The sequence below is a fragment of the Myotis nattereri genome, assembly GCF_964212035.1.
Source record: "Myotis nattereri genome assembly, chromosome: 17".
NCBI classification, from domain to species: Eukaryota; Metazoa; Chordata; class Mammalia; order Chiroptera; family Vespertilionidae; genus Myotis; species Myotis nattereri.
In genome coordinates this window covers 25,314,166-25,332,833 of record NC_138092.1, presented here as the reverse complement: position 1 = coordinate 25,332,833, position 18,668 = coordinate 25,314,166, and the positions used below count along the sequence as shown (strand labels likewise).

Genomic DNA, 18,668 nt, shown 5'->3' with positions numbered 1-18,668 from the left:
CAAAATAAAATGAGCAACTCTTGCTTTCTCCCTTTTCCCTCCCTTTCTCTCTCTACTCTATTCATGAATGATTTATCATCTGTGCATTTGAAGTTGTTTGTCTGAACATTGGGTTTTGTAATACTGAGGAAAATATTTTTAATGTGTTTAATTACACATTTAATGCATGAATATGCTCAGGGTTAAAACCTATACATTAAAGATAAATCAAAAATCTCTTTTGATGTCCTCTTCCACTCCCCTTCTTAGAAGTAAACTTTATTACAATTCATTCATTCAATTGTTCAGCAAACATATATATGAAGATCCATTATATGCTGGGTGCTCTGCTTAATGATGACCTAAATCATATCCTAGTAAACTTTATAGCTTTACAGTCTTAGAAACAATAAAAGCATATCTGCACAATTTACAGTAGCTAAGATTTGGAAACAGCCCAAGTGCCCATCAGCAGATGAGTGGATAAAAAAGCTGTGGTACATTTACACAATGGAATACTATGTGGCAGTAAAAAAAGAATGAACTCTTACCATTTGCAATAGCATGGATGGACCTGGAGAATATTGTGCTAAGTGAAATAAGCCAGTCAGAGAAAGATAAGTATCACATCTCACTCATATGTGGAAACTAATGAACAAAATAAATGGATGAACAAAATAGATACAGAGACATAGAACCATGGAACAGACTGAGGAATTTCAGAGGGAAGGTGGGGATGTGGGTGCTGTGGGGGTTTGGGGATGTGGAGGAGAGATTAATCGGGGAACTTATATGCATACTAGAGGCCTGGTGCACGACATTTGTGCACTGGAAGGGGGGTCCCTCAGCTTGCCTGCACTCTCTCACAGTCCAGGACCCCTCGGGGGATGTCCGCCTGCTGGCTTAGGGGACAGGCCTAAGCAGGCAGGCAGACATTCCCTGAGGGGTCCTTAGCACTGCCGCCCCTGTGCTTGCCAGCCATGAGCCCAGATCTGCTCCCTGGTGGTCAGTGTGCGCCATAGCAACTGGTCATTCCGCCATTCGATCTATTTGCTTATTAGCCTTTTACTGTATAGGATGATGAGCTCTTCTCTTAAAAGTTTGTATTCGGGTTACTGTAAGATCTTGCCTTAGAGAACACATAGTGGGAGGTTTACACATCTTACAGGGTGAGTTTGCCTGTCTACTGCAGGCAAATGCAGGGCCTTCTGACTCCCAGAAATGTTGGCTTCCTCTTGACACTGGTCCCAACTTGCCATCCAGCACAGACTAGGTACTCAACCAACGGATGGTGTCTCCTAGATATGATATGAAGGTCCCCAGATCCAAATAAATTCCACCAGGGCCTAGCTCCTCGTCCACAGGGTTTGCACCAAACCCAGCAGGATGGTTTTAGAGCCATAGCCTGGGCTGGAAGCAGACTTTGCCACCTCTTGGCTGTACAACCACAGGCAAGGAGCTTGCTCCCTCATTTGCAAAACGGGATGACTGAGGGCCCATTTTACAGGATTGTGGTTCATGAAATTATGCGTGCAAAGTGCTATTTCAAGGCCCACCACTAGCAGAAGATGAGACTATTTTGCAGGGGAGGAAACGGAGTATTGTCGGTAAATAAGAGGGGGCATCGGGAGGGGTGGGTAAGGGTTCCGCGTGGCACGCCGCGGGGTCGCAGCTCTGCCGCCAAAGCTTCCACAGAGATGACCCCGGAAAAACTAAAGTGTTTCTTTGCAACATCGCGGGCTCGCCCAGCAGAGACCTGGCAGCAGCCGGGCTCACGCACGCAGCGGCTTTGGGACCTCCCCGGGGATGCGCCCGCAGCGCGCTCCGCCCCGGAAGCACGCCCCCAGCCACTTTGGCGCGCTTTAGAAACAGCTTGGTTCCGTGTAAATTTCCGAGTCGCGGCAGCTCGGGAGATTTAGTTCTAGTTTCTAAGCCTGCGGCCTCCCAACCCCGCGCAGCCATGAGGAGGACCCGCGACGAGGTGGACGCGACGCTGCAGATCGCCAAGCTGAACCCCGCGGAGCTGCTGCCCGCCGTGCAGTGCCTGGGCTTCGGCCCGGGGGCCAGCGCGGCCGCCGCAGGGGACTTCTGCCTCCTGGAGCTGGAGCCCGCGCTGTGCCAGCAGCTGGAGGCGGGGTGCAGGTGAGCCGGGCGCCGCGCCTCCTTCTGATTTTCTCTGATGGGGATCTTGGCCAGGGAGGTGCATTTATTTGCGGGGGGGGTGGGGGGGGGGAGGGCTCACAGCAGATTGGTGGCCGGATCCCCAGCTCGCTGTCTTTTCCCTAGGGTTCCACGCCACTGCTAGGCCGTGCAGTGAGCTGGATGGTGTGACCCATAGGACTGCTCCAGCTGCTCTTGCAGGCCTGTGTCAGCGGAAACAGCCCAGGAAACATGTAGAACCTAAGTGAGGTTTTGACAATATTAACTGTGATGCCAGGGACTGCAGAGAACCTTTGGACATTCTACCTTGAAATCTGATGGTAATAGCTAATGTCTATAGAGTTCTTCCTCCCTTCTACTTATATATATTTTATTCAGACAATAGGTGGGACTGTAGGGAATACATCTAAAGCCATTTTAACAGCCCGGCTGGTGTCGCTCAGTGGTTGAGCATCGACCATGAACCAGAAGGTCAGGTCAGGGCACATGCCTGGGTTGCAGGCTCGATTCCCAGTAGGAGGCATGCAGAAGGCAGCCGATCAATGATTCTCTCATCACTGATGTTTCTATCTCTCTCTCCCTTTCCCTTCCTCTCTGAAATCGATAAATTTTTTTTTAAAGGAGAAGTCTAGAGAATTATTCTTTTCCTTTAGTTTTTTTTCTTTTTTCTTTTTAATCCTCACCCAAGGATATTTTTCCATTGATTTTTAGAAAAAGTGGAAGAGAGAGGGAAAGACAGAGAGAAATATTGATGTGAAAGAGACACAAGGATATTGCCTCCTTCATCAGCCCTGATCAGGGCCAGGGAGGAGCCTGCAACCAACTTAAATGCCCTTGACCAGAATCGAACCCGGGACTCTTTGGTCTGCAGGCGGATCCACTGAGCCAATCAGCTAGGGCCTTTTTCTTTAGTTTTTTTTTTAATCCCTTTTTTCTTTCTTTATCGCTCAATTTTGTGCAGTCCCAACTCCTGCAAGTTAGGATTACAAGCTGTGGCTTGAATCTCTTCTGCATTATAGGTTCCTCCAATACCTGTATTTTATTATATTAGTTTGTTCTCTTGTAGGTTCCTTTAAATTGAATCCTTTAGCTGTCCTTCAGTTCTCATGCTTCACCCATCAAGCAATATTATAGTTAAACTAGAGGCCGATGCATGAAATTCATGCAAGGGGCTCGGCCCTCGCAGTCCTAGCTTCGTCCAGGAGGTTGTCAGGAGGGATGTCCGGAAGGTTGTTCAGCTGTCTGGTCTAATTAGCATATTATGCTTTTATTATTATAGATTAGTATAGATGGACAGTCTCCAGATGCTGGCCACTAAGTTTCTTTAAGGGACCTGATGGAGAACTTCACTCATGTGTTTTCATCCCCACTGAGTTGGCAGGGATTTGAGAAAGGACTTCAGATGTAAGGACCTTCTCTTTGCCCAGTTATAATTAACCTACCTGGCAAAACCCAGAAAAACAGAAACCTGAAAATGTGGATTTTAAAATTTGTGTGTGCATGTGAGGGGGGGGGGGAAATAGTTCTAAACAAAATATTACAAAGCAGGGCTAGTGCAATCCATATATATAAGAGCCCAGCGACTGGAACTGTGAATAACCAGAATGACCAGAAGGACTGGTGGCTATGACACGCACTGCGGCAGCCAACCAGCCTGATCCAGGCCCCAATCCCCCTCCCCCTCCACGGTCAACCCGGCCCCCAACACCCCGATCAGGGACCCTTTGGTCTGCAGGCCGATCCACTGATCCACTGACCGGACCCCACCCATGCACGAATTCATGCACTGGGCCTCTAGTGTAGAAATAAACAGAATAGGTACTTGGGAGTATTAAATGTTATTAGCACCAGGAGGCTATAGAAACCTTTTATTCTTTTCACTTAAACAGAGGCTTAGTTTAAAAATATTTATACAGGCTTCTATTTCAGGTTTTTAAATTCTTTAAAAGAAGTGGATTGTATGCAGGAGGGTTAAATGCTTTACAGACGAGGAACCCTGCTAGAACCAATTCTCTTGTTGCCATTTCAGCATCTTTGTGTTTGGTCTTTCTTTTTCCTCCTCCTCACTTTTATCCTTTCCCTCTCCCTTCCTGCTGCTTTTTTCTACCTGTGACCCTTTATCAGAGACTTTATTTAGACCAGTTTGTAAACATATCTTCATATTTTGTATTCAGCATCGTAGCCTTCTTTTCACAGGGTCCCAATTTCTTTGTGACATAGCTGATGGCTAGGCCAAGATGTGCCCCTTTGATTGTTTGGAACAAAACAAGAAGGACCACTCTTGGATGGGATCCGGGACCAGCAGCGTGGACATCATCTGGGAGCTTGTTACAAATGCAGAGTTCTAGGTCCCATCCCCAGACCTATTGAATCCCCATCTGCTTTTTAGCAGGATTCCCAAAGATACTCCTACATAAGTTTGAGGAGTACTGCTTGCGCATGTTTTAGAAAATTGTAACATCTTGACTGAAGCTTCTGGATGCTTTGTCTTTTGCTCTTCCCTTAGTTTGCACAATGATGCCATATGGAGACATTAGGCCTCCTTTTTTAAAAAATTTTTTACATATATATTTTTTGGCCTCCTTTTTAAAAATATATTTTTATTGATTTCAGAGAGGAAGGGAGAGGGAGAGAGATAGAAACATCAATGATGAGAAAGAATCATTGATCGGCTGCCTCCTGCACGCCTCCTACTCGGGATTGAGCCCACAACCTAGACATGTGCCCTTGACTGGAATCAAACCTGGGACCCTTGAGTCCACAGGCTGCCGCTCTAGCCACTGAGTCAAACCAGCTAGGGCAACATGTGGCCTCTTTGGCTTTTTCTTGCCCATGTTATTTTTCCCTAGTGAGGCACCTGCTGCCCTGCTGGCTCTCAGTTGGCCCAGTTCTTGCTCTGTGGAGCCCATCATTGTGTGAGGCCTATGGGAGCATCATGACAAATTTTGAATTCTGTCAGCCTAGAGCAATGGTCGGAAAACTGCGGCTCACGAGCCACATGCGGCTCTTTGGCCCCTTAAGTGTGGCTCTTCCACAAAATACCGACTTCTGCGCATGGGCCACGAAGTTTCAATCGCACTGTACGTGCACGCCTGCACGTGGTATTTTGTGGAAGAGCCACACTCAAGGGGCCAAAGAGCCGCAGTTTGCCGACCACTGGCCTAGAGGATTCGGGGAACAGTTTATAATGAAGATGTCCATTGGCATATCAATAAATCATGCATTTTCTTTTTCCATTTTCCTGTAGTATGGTGATTCGTGGTGATAAAGATGAACAGGCTGTGCTGTGCAGTAAAGACAAGACCTATGACTTGAAGATAGCAGATACTTCCAATATGTTGCTTTTAATTCCTGGTTGTAAAACTCCAGACCAGCTGAAGATGGAAGAAACCCGCTGTAACATTATTCACACCGAGGTACTGTAGTTTGTCTCCTGATTATATAAAGTATGAGAGTGACAACACATGTCTAATCTTGCCTTTAATTAAAAACTTTAGATATGTAATGTATAACCACAGGAACTCTGAAAAGTTCTCTAATGATATTTGAAAGCTCTCAGCATTGTTTTTGTTGTCTTGTGAAGTTGTCTTTGTTTGCCAGTTTGTGGGCTATGGATGACATCTGTCTTTCTGTTTTAGTCCTTACACTCCTCTTTTGAAGGCATTAAATTCAGCAGCAAACATCAGGCCCTGGGCCTTGTCTTGTCAATCACACTTTGAACTAATTCGAGAGCAGAAACATCCCCTGACCTTCCATTTTAGAATTGGAAGGCACCTGGAGATGATCCACTTCAGCCTTTTCTCCTCTCATGTGAAACACTTATTGGGCCCCTGCTAAGTGTTAGACGCCAGGCAGGTTCTGGCGATACAGAGAGGAATAACAGTTCTTTATGCATCATTTAGCCTCTATCAACTGGATTTCCTTGAGTGGTAGGTCTCTCACTGGTTCACCAGTCCAATAAGGAGCTAGCTGCAATTCTAAATAGTACAGCGTTCTTGAAGTTTTTCTCCCTTATCGTCGGCTTAATTTTGACATCATGAATAACACAGAACAAAGGTTCCCTCTCCTCTTTAACGTTTCTTCATTATTTGAAGACTATGCTAATGTCTCTTCTTTATTTTCTGTTGTTAAGTCTAAAAGTATTCATTTTCAGTTGTTTCTATTTTGTTTGTAAAATTGTCACCTTTCTGGTTATTCTTCTCTGGGCATACTCTGGTTTCCAAAGTACACGTGAGATACGGAGCTCAATTATTGGTTCTCACTGTGTTGGCAGTAGCTTCTGAAATGGGGTTTGAAAAGATTCCTGAAGATGCCTATCCACCTGTTTGAGGTGCTGGATCGATGCCTTCCCAACAGAAAGCAGAACAACCATTTCCCTTTGCTTCTTATTGAGGGCAGATGGGTGGGTTGAAATTGTTTGAGACTTTTCTTTTAGAATGAACCCTAAAAAGTTATAATGTATTTATAATTTTTAGATCTTTGGTTTTTCTAATAATTATTGGGAACTAAGAAGATGTAGACCTAAATTAAAGAAGCTAAAGAGACTTTTAATGGCAAATACCTATGAAGGACCTGACAGTCAAAAGGAAAAGGATTCCAATTGCTCAAAAGTAAGACTATTATTTTCACTTTTTATTTGGAATTAAAAAAATAGAACTATAATTACAGGTACTTACTGGTGACATTTTTACATTTTAAACTTTATATTATGAAAATTTCAGACCTACCCAGAAGCAGAAAGAGTACCGTGTATTCATCACTCAGTTGAACATTTAACAATATTTTGTCAGTCTTGCTTTTTTCTATCCCCTGCTTCCTCCTACCTTGTTTTCCTTTTTCTGGAGTATTTTAAAGCAAATTCTACATATGTGACATTTACCTGGCTGAAAGCTCATATTCCTAACTATGCAAAAATAGTTTTTTACAAGTTAGATTAATTTTTATTTAATTGAAAGTTATAATTAGGGGCTCTTTAGAAAAGACATTATGATAAGTATTGTAATACATTATGAAAAGTATTCTTACTCTAATGTCAAAATTGACTAATTCTTGGAAATATGGAAAAATATAAACCAAGTAAAAATGTTTTTAAGAGTTTTTAATGTAATTCAAAATTATAGAACTCTACTGGTATTCTGAAGACCATATTTGTATTAGAAGTTCTCTTTTTCTCCATTGATTTTTTTTTGGGGGGGAGGGGGGGGTTACACCTTTATTTAGATATAACTCATATACCAAACAATTCACTTATTTTTAAAGTGTATATATAATTCAATGTTTTTTAGTATATTTACAGTGGTGTGCAATCATCACCCTGATGAAATTTAGAAAATTTTCATCAGCCTCAAAAGAAACCTTGTACCCTTCAGCTATTACCTTCCAATTCTATTTTTCCCAGTTTCCCTCTTCCACCTCAGCCCTAGGCCACCACTAATCTACTTTCTATTTCTATTGATTTGCCTCTTCTGGACATTTCACATGAATGGAATTATATCATTTGTGGCCTTCTCTGATTGGCTTCTTGTTTGACTTAGCATGATGTTTTCAAGTTTCATTCATATTATAGCATGTATCAGTAGTTAATTCCTTTTTATTGCTGAATATTACCCTACTTTATGGCTATATCCACATTTCATCCATCCATTCATCAGTTGATGGGCATTTTTTTAAAAAATTTTTTTAAATATTTTATTGGTTTTTTACAAAGAGGAAGGGAGAGGGATAGAGAGTTAGAAACATCGATGAGAGAGAAACATCGATTGGCTGCTTCCTGCACACTCCCTACTGGGGATGTGCCCGCAACCAAGGTACATGCCCTTGACCGGAATCGAACCCGGGACCCTTCAGTCCGCAGGCCGATGCTCTATCCACTGAGCCAAACCGATTAGGGCGATGGGCATTTTTAATTGAGATTAGCAACACTGCTGTGCTGTGTGCACTCATATACAAGTTTCTGTTGCACTTAAGTTTTCTAAACATTTTTTTTTTTTAAATAATCCATCAGAGGCCATGCTTAGAGGAAGTGGGGCGGGGGGCGGGGGCAGCAAACAGAGAGACATGGATTGGTTGCTTTCCCTAGGCTCCCTGACTGGGGATGGAACCTGAAACCTAGGTATGTGCTTTGAATGGAAATCAAACTGGCAACCTTTAGATGCACAGGAGAATGCTCAATCAACTGAGCCACTATGTTTTCATTTCTCTTGGGTATATATCTAAGAGTAGAATTAACGGGTCATGTGCTTATTCTGCATAATCTTTCGAAGAACTGCCAGACAGTGGCTGCACCATTTTACATTCCCATCATATGAGGGTTCCAATTCCTTCAGATCTTTGACAAAACTTGTTTTTTTTCTGTCTTTTTAATACCCATGCTAGTGGGTTTGAAATGGTATCATTGTGGTTTTGATGTGCATTCCCCTAATGACTAATGATTTTGAGCATTTTTTTCATGTGCTTATTGACTATATATTTTTGGAGAATGTCTATTTAGGAACTCCTTTGTCCAATTTTTAATCGGGTTATTTGTCTTTTTGTTCCTAAATTGTAGGAGAGTTCATTATACAGTCTAAATGCAAGTTCCTACCAGATAGATGATATGCAAATATTTTCCCCTATTCTGTGGGTTGTTTTTTCACTTTCTTGATTTTTTTAAGAATTGTAAATATACATAACATAACATTTACCATTTTAATCTTATGTGGTTAGTTCTGTGGCATTAAGTATATTCACCTTATTTTGTGACCATCACCACCATCCATCTACAGAAATTTTTTATTTTCCCCAAGCTGAAATTCTATACCTATTATACACTAAATCCCTAGATTCCCCTGCCACCCAGCCTCTCGTGACCAACATTTTACTTACTGTTTCTATGAATTTGACTACTCTGACTATCCCATGTAAGTGGAATCATGCAATAGTTGTCCTTTTGTGTTGATGATGTTTTAAAGAACAGAGTATAAAAATTTTTCATTTTGATGACGTCCAATTTATCTATTTTTCCTTTTGTTGCTTGTGTTTTGGTGTCCTATCTAAGAAACCATTATTAAATCCAACATCACTTATGCTTTCTTCTAAGATATCTACTGATGCCCTGACCGGTTTGACTCAGTGGATAGAGTGTCGACCTTAGGACTGAAGGGTCCCAGGTTCGATTCCAGTCAAGGGCATGTACCTTGGTTGTGGGCACATCCCCAGTAGGGGGTGTGCAGGAGGCAGCTGATCGATGTTTCTCTCTCATCGATGTTTCTAACTCTCTATTCCTCTCCCTTCCTCTCTGTAAAAAATCAATAAAAAATATATATTTTAAAAGATATCTACTGATTTTGTGTAGTCATCATTACACATTAACAAAAGAATTGAGCTAGTGTTTAAATATTGCCTTAATCTACTTTATGTATTCTCCCAAATTCAAGAATCTTAAAAAATATTATTCAAAGGTCTTAAAATGTTGTTTGTTCGTTTTCTCTTGTTTCAGTATACAACTGAAGATTTGCTTGACCAAATTCAGGCAAGTGAGGAAGAAATAATGGCCCAATTACAAGTTCTAAATGCCTGTGAGATTGGAGGTAGCTTTACTTATCATTGTTATTAATAATGATGATGGAATTGAGCATCCTATAAGAGAAAAAGAGACAAGTTTTTGGACATCTTCACCCTATTATATTTTGTTTATTCTTTTTGGAGGCTCACAGATGATGATATTTGTATTTTGGGGAATGGGTAGAGAATACATGTGATTTTCTTTACATGAAGAGGTCAGTCCATGACCAGTACTTTAACCTTTTGCTTTGGATTAAGAGGTAGGAGAACCATGTTAGCTTAAGAAAGGTCTTAGGTATCAGGTAGTCTAATCCCTTCTTTGTTTTTCTTAGTTTCTTAGGTGGAGGAACTAAGGCCTATTTTTAAGGGAAACTAACTTGGCCAGGGCTACCTATTGAGTTAGTGATAAGGCATAGAACCCAGGTGAACTTGAACTTGAATTCCTGGTTCGGAATTAATTTAATAACCTCATTGTATTTCCAAATTGCTTGGAAGATAAGACTTTGTTTCTTTTTGTGATAACATGTAACATGTTTTTGAATAGAAATGGTTTTATAGTAAACCTATGTAAAAGATAGAATAGTGTGTGTTGGTCTCAGGGGTTGAGGAAGAAGCCCAGTAGTATCTTCCTTAAGTGTTTTGACTGGTTTCCGGTCTGCAGTTGGAGTTTTTTCCCCCAGCGTCTGGGCCTGCAGTAAGAGTAGGCGTTTATGTGCATTTGTCAGCCCTTTTAAGCTAGCCCAGAGAAGCAGCTTAACTCATGTGTGAAGAAGGAGGAAATCGGCACGGGTTGATAGATTCACTATTCAATTTGCTCACAATCTTTCAAGCAAGATGAACTTTTGTGAAACCTTAACTTGAATGTGTGGCAGATTCTGCTGAGTAAAGCAACTGCGCATGACTTGAGAACTAGAAACACTTGGCTCACTGGGTCCTAAGCATGGGAAATGCTTTCTTTCTCAGTGTTACATCACAACTCCATTTTTAATGTTGCCTTTATGTTTCAGATTAAGAATAGCAACATTCTCCTTTGCAAGTGGTGGATGTGTACTTGATTTGTTTCTCCATGGGTGATGGTAGTGCCTTCAATTATAAGATGGCTTTTCATTTTTCATGGGACTAGGGGAAGGTATCTTGATGCCCAGCCTTTATTTTGCCACTGGTCCACATTGTACCTCTGAGTCTGTTGTCTCTGGAATGAGCTAGACTTCCTTTTGAGCGTGAGAACCCCCTTGCAGGCTAGCTGTGGTGAGAGTGATGCCCATGGCAGTGCCCCCAGTGGAGGTTGTGGTGTGGGAGAGCGAGCCCATGGCCTTCACCTCATTAGTATGACATTCTAATGAAATGACTATACCAGCCACGTCCATTTAGAACAACAAGATTATTGTGAGATATTGATTTGAATATTAAAGCACTTGAAAAAAATATCAGTGTTAGTCATATTTGAACTACTCTTTAAAAACCACAATTTGTAATGTGAGGAAAGCATAAAATGAAGTATTGTTTATTAGGAAAGTGAAGACTTTTTTTTTTAAAGTAAAGACTTTTAGTGTCTCTTTTTTTTTTGTGGTGGGCAAGAGCATGCTGCTACTTTATCAGTTTATTAGCCAGTTAATTTGCTTAATATGTTCTTTGAGAAATATAACTTTGAATTTGTAGGTTATTGGAGGATTCTTGAATTTGATTATGAGATGAAACTTCTCAATCATGTAACTCAGCTTGTGGATTCTGAATCATGGTCTTTTACTAAAGTTCCTTTGAATATATGCCTTCAGGAACTTGGACCATTAGAGCCAGAGTAAGTATTTTAATCCCTGTCACACCAGATTTCCTTAAAGTGAAGGAAATTATTTTCCAGGGTGGAACTAAACCCAGGGCATAGACTACTTATATTTTGATAGTTTATAGAAATTTAAAAATTACACAACCAAGAAGGGCTTGGAATTTTGATTACTGGGGTGAATAAATGTGCATTATGTTATTTTTGCATTAAAAATACAAATAAATAATGATGCTAACTATTTTATAATAGAATTGTGCTCATATAATTCATGTAAAAATAGTTAGCATGGGATCTGGTACATAGTAGCTTCCTAGTATATATTAGTTAGTTCCTAATGTAAAGTTTTACTTGGCAGCTAAAATCACTTTTACTATTTCAAATCACAAATGTATATCTTAGTTTCTAGTTAACAGTGGTATATAAAATATAATGTATAAAAATGTGATAACTTTTCAAATGAGTGTTTTAAATTTTTCAGAGAAATGATTGAACACTGTCTTAAGTGTTATGGAAGAAGATATACAGAGGAAGGTAAGATTTGAAAAGTATTTTAATGGGTATAAAATCTTGTATGTTAAAATTGGTATGCTTTCCTGAGGTGTGTTTCTGTCCAAAATAAGGACTCCATGGATCATGGGAGGTGAGTTGTGTAGAATTCCTTCTGGGGATTTCATGGAGGAAAAAGAAACAATAGGAGTGTATCACATGGTGAAGATAATATGAAAGCATTGGAAGCCTTTTCTTAAGGTGAAGTTTAGTTCTTTATTTTCCCCAGGTGAAATATATTTTGACTTGAGCGCTGATAAAATCTGTAGAGCAACAGCACAAATGCTACTTCAGAATGCAGTGAAGTTCAACCTCGCCGAGTTTCAGGAAGTGTGGCAGCAGAGCGTCCCTGAAGGAATGATAACCAGGCTTGAGCAGCTTAAGGTGAGCTAGCGATGATGATGGCTACCATGACAACAGATCATCATTAGTTACTAGGTGAAACGAAATTTATGTTGGCACTGAATCTGGAACCAATTTATTTTCCTAGCTACCCGTTAAGTGTATACTATACTCTCAGTCTATCACAAAATCCTCTTAAAAAAAAACCCCAAACCCAACACTTTATTGAAGTATAATTTACATATCACAAAATTTATTTCTTTAAAAAGGGTTTTGGGTAAATTTAGTGAGTTACACAGCCATCACCACAATCTAGTTCTAGAACAGTATCACCTCGATGAAATCCCTCAGGCCCATAAATAGTTAATCCTGATTCCCACTCCATTGGTTTTTCTCAGTTTCCACCAGCACCATCTTAGCTCAAACTATCATATTCATTTGGCTATAAATAACAGTAATATCCCTAACCAGGCCTTCCATACTTTTAATTTTGCCCTGCTCCGGTCCATTCTCTGTGGTGCTACTGGAATGACCTTTAAAAAAATGCCAGTCAGATTAGATGAATGTCTTGCTTAAATCACTTTAATGGTTGCCCAATGCACTTGAGATATAAAATCCAGAATTCATATTTTGGCCTACAAGGCCTTCCATAATCTCCCCTTCATAATTTCTGTCCTACTCAATACATACCCAGTGTTCTTTCAAATTTTCAAGATCATCAAGCTGGCTTCTAGCTTAGGGCTGTCACTCAAGGCTTTTTGTTCCAGAATGATCTCCCTAATATCATCTGGCTACCTCCTACTCATCTTTGAGTAACTTCATCAAAGAGGCCTTCCTTCACGCTAAAAAAAAATGCCTCTCTTTTACTCTTCCATAACACCCTGTATTTTTCCTTCATGGCACTTATCACTTTGCTTTAAAAGTGTTAATTATGTGGCTGCCCACCTCCACTTTGATAGAATTTTGTTCACTGTTGCTTGCCAATATTTAGCATCCTGCTTGGCATGTAGTGTATACTCAATAAGTATTTGTAAAATAAGAGAAAGGGTTTGCTCAATATTTGCAGAAGTCCTTTTAAGTCTTAGGCACTGTGCTAGATCCTGAGGTGCCATCAACGTCCTAAACTATCTAGAAAGTATTTGGGCTCATTCAGTATAGTAGCAAGGAAAGTAACCTGATGAGTTTTGCCTTTTGGAAAGAACACTATGACGGTAATGAAGATGGATGCATAGATGGATAGATGGATGGATGGATGGATGAAGGTTGGCTAGATGATGAAAAGGAGACTATCCAGGCTCTCAACACTTAAATATTCCTAAGACAGTACTAGCTAAAGAAATAAGTGATACAGAATGGATAGAGAAATGTTGAGGGCTTAAAACCTATAGGATAGTGACCACTTAGGTGTGGAGTTCGAATAATGGAATCTAAGGTGATGCCTCGGTTTCTTGGCTTCCTAGGACAGTGAGACTAGAGCAGGTTTAGGTGACAGATACTGTAAGTTCATATATAGGTTTGTATATACAGATCAGGTGCTCAGTCGAAGAGACATTTGAATTGCAGATAAATCTTACAGGTATTAGCAAGTAATCGGTCGTTGAAATCATGGTTTAGTTGAGGTTATACAGAACTGACAGTGAGATGAGTAGAGGGACAGGATAGAGGCCCAAGGAACTGTGACATCAAGTTAGGAGGGAAATAATGAGATGGTGATGTCAGAGATAAAGATTCAAAGAGGAAGGAATAATCAACATTAACAAAGAAAACAGCTAATGTGATGAATCCAAGGGCCCAGTGGCAATGACTGGTTACGGATAACCTTGAACTAGAGCTGTCTTTATAAATTGGTGTGGTAGAAGCCAGGTTACAGAGGAAAAAGGAGAAGTCAAAGAAGTCAAAATTTAAAGAAGCATTTTTTTTTCTTTCTTTTTTTTTTTAAAGAAGCATTTCTATGAAAAAAAAAAATTATTAGGTTTCAGCAGCTTGTGTTTCATGTAGCTGACATTTTAAATGCCCTGGACTAAGCTAAACCTAAACATAAAAGAATAAGCTGTATTTAAACATTAGACCATTGCTTTACTCTTTTTCTCATTTCTTCATAGGGTTTGGCCTTGGTGGATAGACAGTCAAGACCAGAAATCATATTTTTGCTAAAAGTAGATGATTTACCTGAAGATAATCAGGAACGTTTTAATAGTCTATTCTCTCTAAGGGAGAAATGGACAGAAGAAGATATTGCTCCATATATTCAGTAAGTACTTTATTAAATTAAATATCAATTTTGAGGGCTGTTCTTTTAATAAAGAGTGGCATAGTGTTTTGGATTTTTATTAGAACACTTTTATTTTTGAGTATTTCCCAAGGACACTGCTTCCTTTCTCAAGTGGAGGCTGTCTTCTATATTATCCTCATAACCACTGATCCTGAAGGTAGGGTATGTGTTATCTTTCTTCCTTATTAATTCATATATATATATATATATATATATATATATATATATATACACACACACACACACACATATATATTAATATTTTTTATTGATTCAGAGAAGAAGGGAGAGGGAGAGAGAGATAGAAACATCAATGATGAAAGAGAATCATTGATTGGCTGCCTCCTGCATGCCCCCTACTGTGGAGTCCACAACCTGGGCATGTGCCCTGAACGGGAATTGAACCCTGACCTCCTGGTTCATAGGTTGATGTTCAACCACTGAGCCACACCAGCCGGGCACTTACTACTTCTTCTGAAATCACTTTTCTGCCCTCCTCCCTGCAAAATTGCGGCTCTTAGAGGTAGTCAGACTATATACCCATCTCTGAGTGACACCTGTTACCTTTCCTGCGGCCTTGCTTTAACATCTTGTAGAAGCCCGATTGCAGAAGAACAAGTTAGCCCAGAAGCCACTAACATTTCCCCCTCTTCGCTGTGTCTCACCTCTTAGGTCCTCTCTTTTCACCCAGATTGGATTCCCTGGTCAATTTCTCCAACTATTATTCTATACCCTCCACTCCTTTGGTCCCTTCTCTCTGTCTTCTCATATCTCCCGGGCAAAAATATACAAAGATTAAACCCAACTTTCTGCTTGCTCTGTGCCTTCACCCGGGCAGCTAAAATTTCCTGGAGAGAAATACACAATGGGGCCTGGCAAGTGGTACTTACATCAAGCTGCCTAATTAACATTTCCACTTGAATATCTAATAGGAATTTCAAACCTAACATGCTCATAACAGAACTGTTGATACCCCCTTGTCCTAATCCCATCTTCCTTATCTCAGTTAATAGCACTACCATTAGTCCCAGTTACTCAAGCAAAAAGTCTAGGAATCAACTTTGTCTTTTTCTTCTCTCCCCTCTTGGTTCACGCTATGAGCAAATCCTGATGGGTCATCTTGTACGTGACTCTGAATTGGTCTCCCTACTTCTATTTTGCCCCCTTACCTTCTCCCTCTTTTTCACTTTTTGTGAATATACTGTATAGTATAATGAATGCTCCATGAACTCAACACCTACTTTCCATAATCATCACTCGTTGCCTCCATTATTTAAAACTTAGATGGATTATACTTTTCCACTAATTGAAACTCTCTTAGTGGCTTCCCATAATGCTTAGAATTAAATCACTACTTCTTTCCATGGTTTTCAAGGCCCTACGTGATCTAACTCTTGCTCTCTTCCTATTCTTTCCTTTCCTCATTATGTGTCCGTCCTAATATTCTCTTTTTTGGGGTACAGAAGAGGAAGCTAAAGTTCAGGGAGGGCAGGTAACCTTGACAAGCTCACACAGGTAGCCTAGTATCCAGGTTCTCTGAGTCTAGACCCCACTGTATCATATTGCTTGCTTGTATTTCTACTTGGAGGTTGTGTGATAAAATGGAAAACAAAAACTTTGAAGACATAGAGAGCAGGCTGCAAAATGTGGATTGTCCTTTACTTCCTGAGCCTCAGTTTCCTCATATCTAGTATGGGGTTAAATAATACATTACTCATACTCATCTTGTGCAGTTTGAAGATAATACATTCAATGCACCTGGTCAATTAAGGCTTAGTAGCTGGTCCCTACCCTGTCTCTCCTACACACACATACCCTAAGAGATTTAGGAGAGAAAGATATAAATAAATAGTACTGTGAATATTATGTCCCCTAAAATATTTATGCTATTTATTTATTTATTTATTTATTTATTTATTTATTTATTTATTGTTCCTACAGAGATTTGTGTGGAGAGAAGCAAACCATAGGTGCATTACTCACTAAATATTCTCGATCTTCGATGCAAAATGGTGTTAAAGTTTATAACTCAAGAAGACCCATTTCTTAAAAGAACAACAGTCTTTTCTTTGCAACTAAAGTTCCTTTATAAAGTTGCTGGTTATTATAGGAAAAATATGCTTTTATGCATTTGTATTTCAGACTTTTAAAAACCTTGTACTACAAGGCATTTTTCTTTTCATCTTAAGCATTTTGAAACTACTGCTCTTCTTTTTTCTTAAATGTAATAGGCTATTCCTGTCTTTCAAGTTATGTTTGTATTAGGTACATAGTATAAATAAGAAAGTGTTATTTCTTATGTTTAGTATATCTCTATAGTTCATTTGGTTTTATTTATTGAAAATATTTGCTTTTTAAATATTTAATATTGTATTTCTTTCATTAGGATTTGACATTGTAATCATTAATAAATTTAAATTTTTTTGGAGAACTAAATAGCCAAGAGAATTATTTATGCACTTAAATGCCACTTCTCAAGCAAGTGGGTTCCCATCTAGTTTCAACCTCCCACCAAAACAGGAAGTCACTAAATGCTATCAGTTATCTACATTACTCATTTTCATTGATGAAATTGACTTGATAATTGCTCCTCCATTTGTCTAGCTGCAATGGGATGAAATGGATATGATCCTCAATTCGATGTGAAGAATAATAATACAGCAGTTTATAATCCTGTGGTAGGCAGGTAGACAGACATGAGCAGAGCAAGGATGATAGGCCAGGGACAGAAGATCACCCAGGTTCCTAGCAATGGACAGTTGTAGGGTAGGTACTTGTCCCCAAGGTGATTTTTCCTCCCCTAGCATATCGCTGGTCATTAGTTGAGACCCCCTGACCTTTCCTCCCTGGAGATAACATCTAGGCCTCAGTTGTATTTCAACTCCAGGCCCAGAAAAGCAGCAAAACTAGACAATAGAGGCTACCTCAGGACCAGTTGCATTGAATAATGACCCCCTGCGCTGGCTTAGACCAATCAGTGGAGACCCCTACCCAGAAAGGACACACCCGGGAAACTGCTGAATATTCTACTGAGATCTTCCCTTGGGGCCTCCGCTAAAATCTCCACCCTTAAAGTCCTCAGGACAGAGGACCCAGCTCCCTCCCCGCTCCTGGAGAATGGGCGTCTTCCCTTTCCCCCTCCCCTCAGGTGCATCACCTTTACCTTCCGCACTTCTAAGCTCCAAGGGCCCATCGTTTGCCTCTATAACTTGTTTCCCAAGTCCATTTCTTTTACAAATTACTCCTACCTCTGTGAAGTTCTAAATAAATGCTCTCTTAGAGTTTTGAGTCTTGACTGAATTCTTTCCTAGCCAGAACTCAAGTCTGGAGGTTGCTGAACCCAGGTCTGGTCTGACCCCATTGGTCTAACACCCAGTGTCTTCTCACCTCTGCCAACAATCCTGTAAGGGAGAAACTCACACAGGCAATACTCACTAGAAAACTACAGTATCTAGTTGGTTTTGGAATGCTTGACAAATTTTTTTTTATAGCTTTACTTCCCTAATTTGCTTTTGTTTAGACCAAATTTCAAATTCATCTTAACTAATGAACTTACCATGGGGACAGTTGGAGGGGATAGGCCAAAGTTAAGTCTGGTCCAAGGTTAAAAATAATATTAATGGGTATTTCACAACCAAGATTTAACTGTTGTTTAAATTTACAAAGTTTTTATTCTCATGCACATGAAATATAGATGCGATGCTTCAACAGCATCTTGCCTGTCTTTCAACAAGTTTTTCTGCATCTGTGTGGATCTTCTGTTCTATTTTTTAAAATACGGAGTCAGCAGTGCTCTGGAATTTGAGTCAGCGTATCACGGGTCGAATTACATGTTTTATAACAACTTAATCTCCAGGGGCCCAGTGAGTTGATGGTGTCTGTTCACACAGCAAACCAGAGGCACAGCCCTCCTGGTGTCAGTGACTCCCCAGTTCCTAGTCCCCGGGCTCATCTCACACCTGCCCCCCGCCCCACTTCTCAATGCGCATGCGCCAGACCTTCGCTCCGCTAACATTTAAATGCCGCTTCTTTTCCTTCCTGCTC

The 18,668-nt window shown here is 40.3% G+C and overlaps 1 protein-coding gene across 1 annotated transcript; it reads left to right on the top strand.

The window, feature by feature from the left end:
- Window positions 1-1,933: 1,933 nt before the first annotated feature.
- DSCC1 (DNA replication and sister chromatid cohesion 1) lies at window positions 1,934-17,058 on the top strand. Its single transcript, XM_081111667.1, has 9 exons — window positions 1,934-2,121; window positions 5,387-5,555; window positions 6,615-6,749; window positions 9,617-9,707; window positions 11,341-11,479; window positions 11,943-11,995; window positions 12,240-12,394; window positions 14,455-14,603; window positions 16,566-17,058. Exons 1-9 carry the CDS (start codon window positions 1,940-1,942, stop codon window positions 16,672-16,674), a joined length of 1,182 nt encoding a protein of 393 aa, XP_080967793.1. The 5' UTR covers window positions 1,934-1,939; the 3' UTR covers window positions 16,675-17,058.
- The last annotated feature ends 1,610 nt before the right edge of the window (window positions 17,059-18,668 follow it).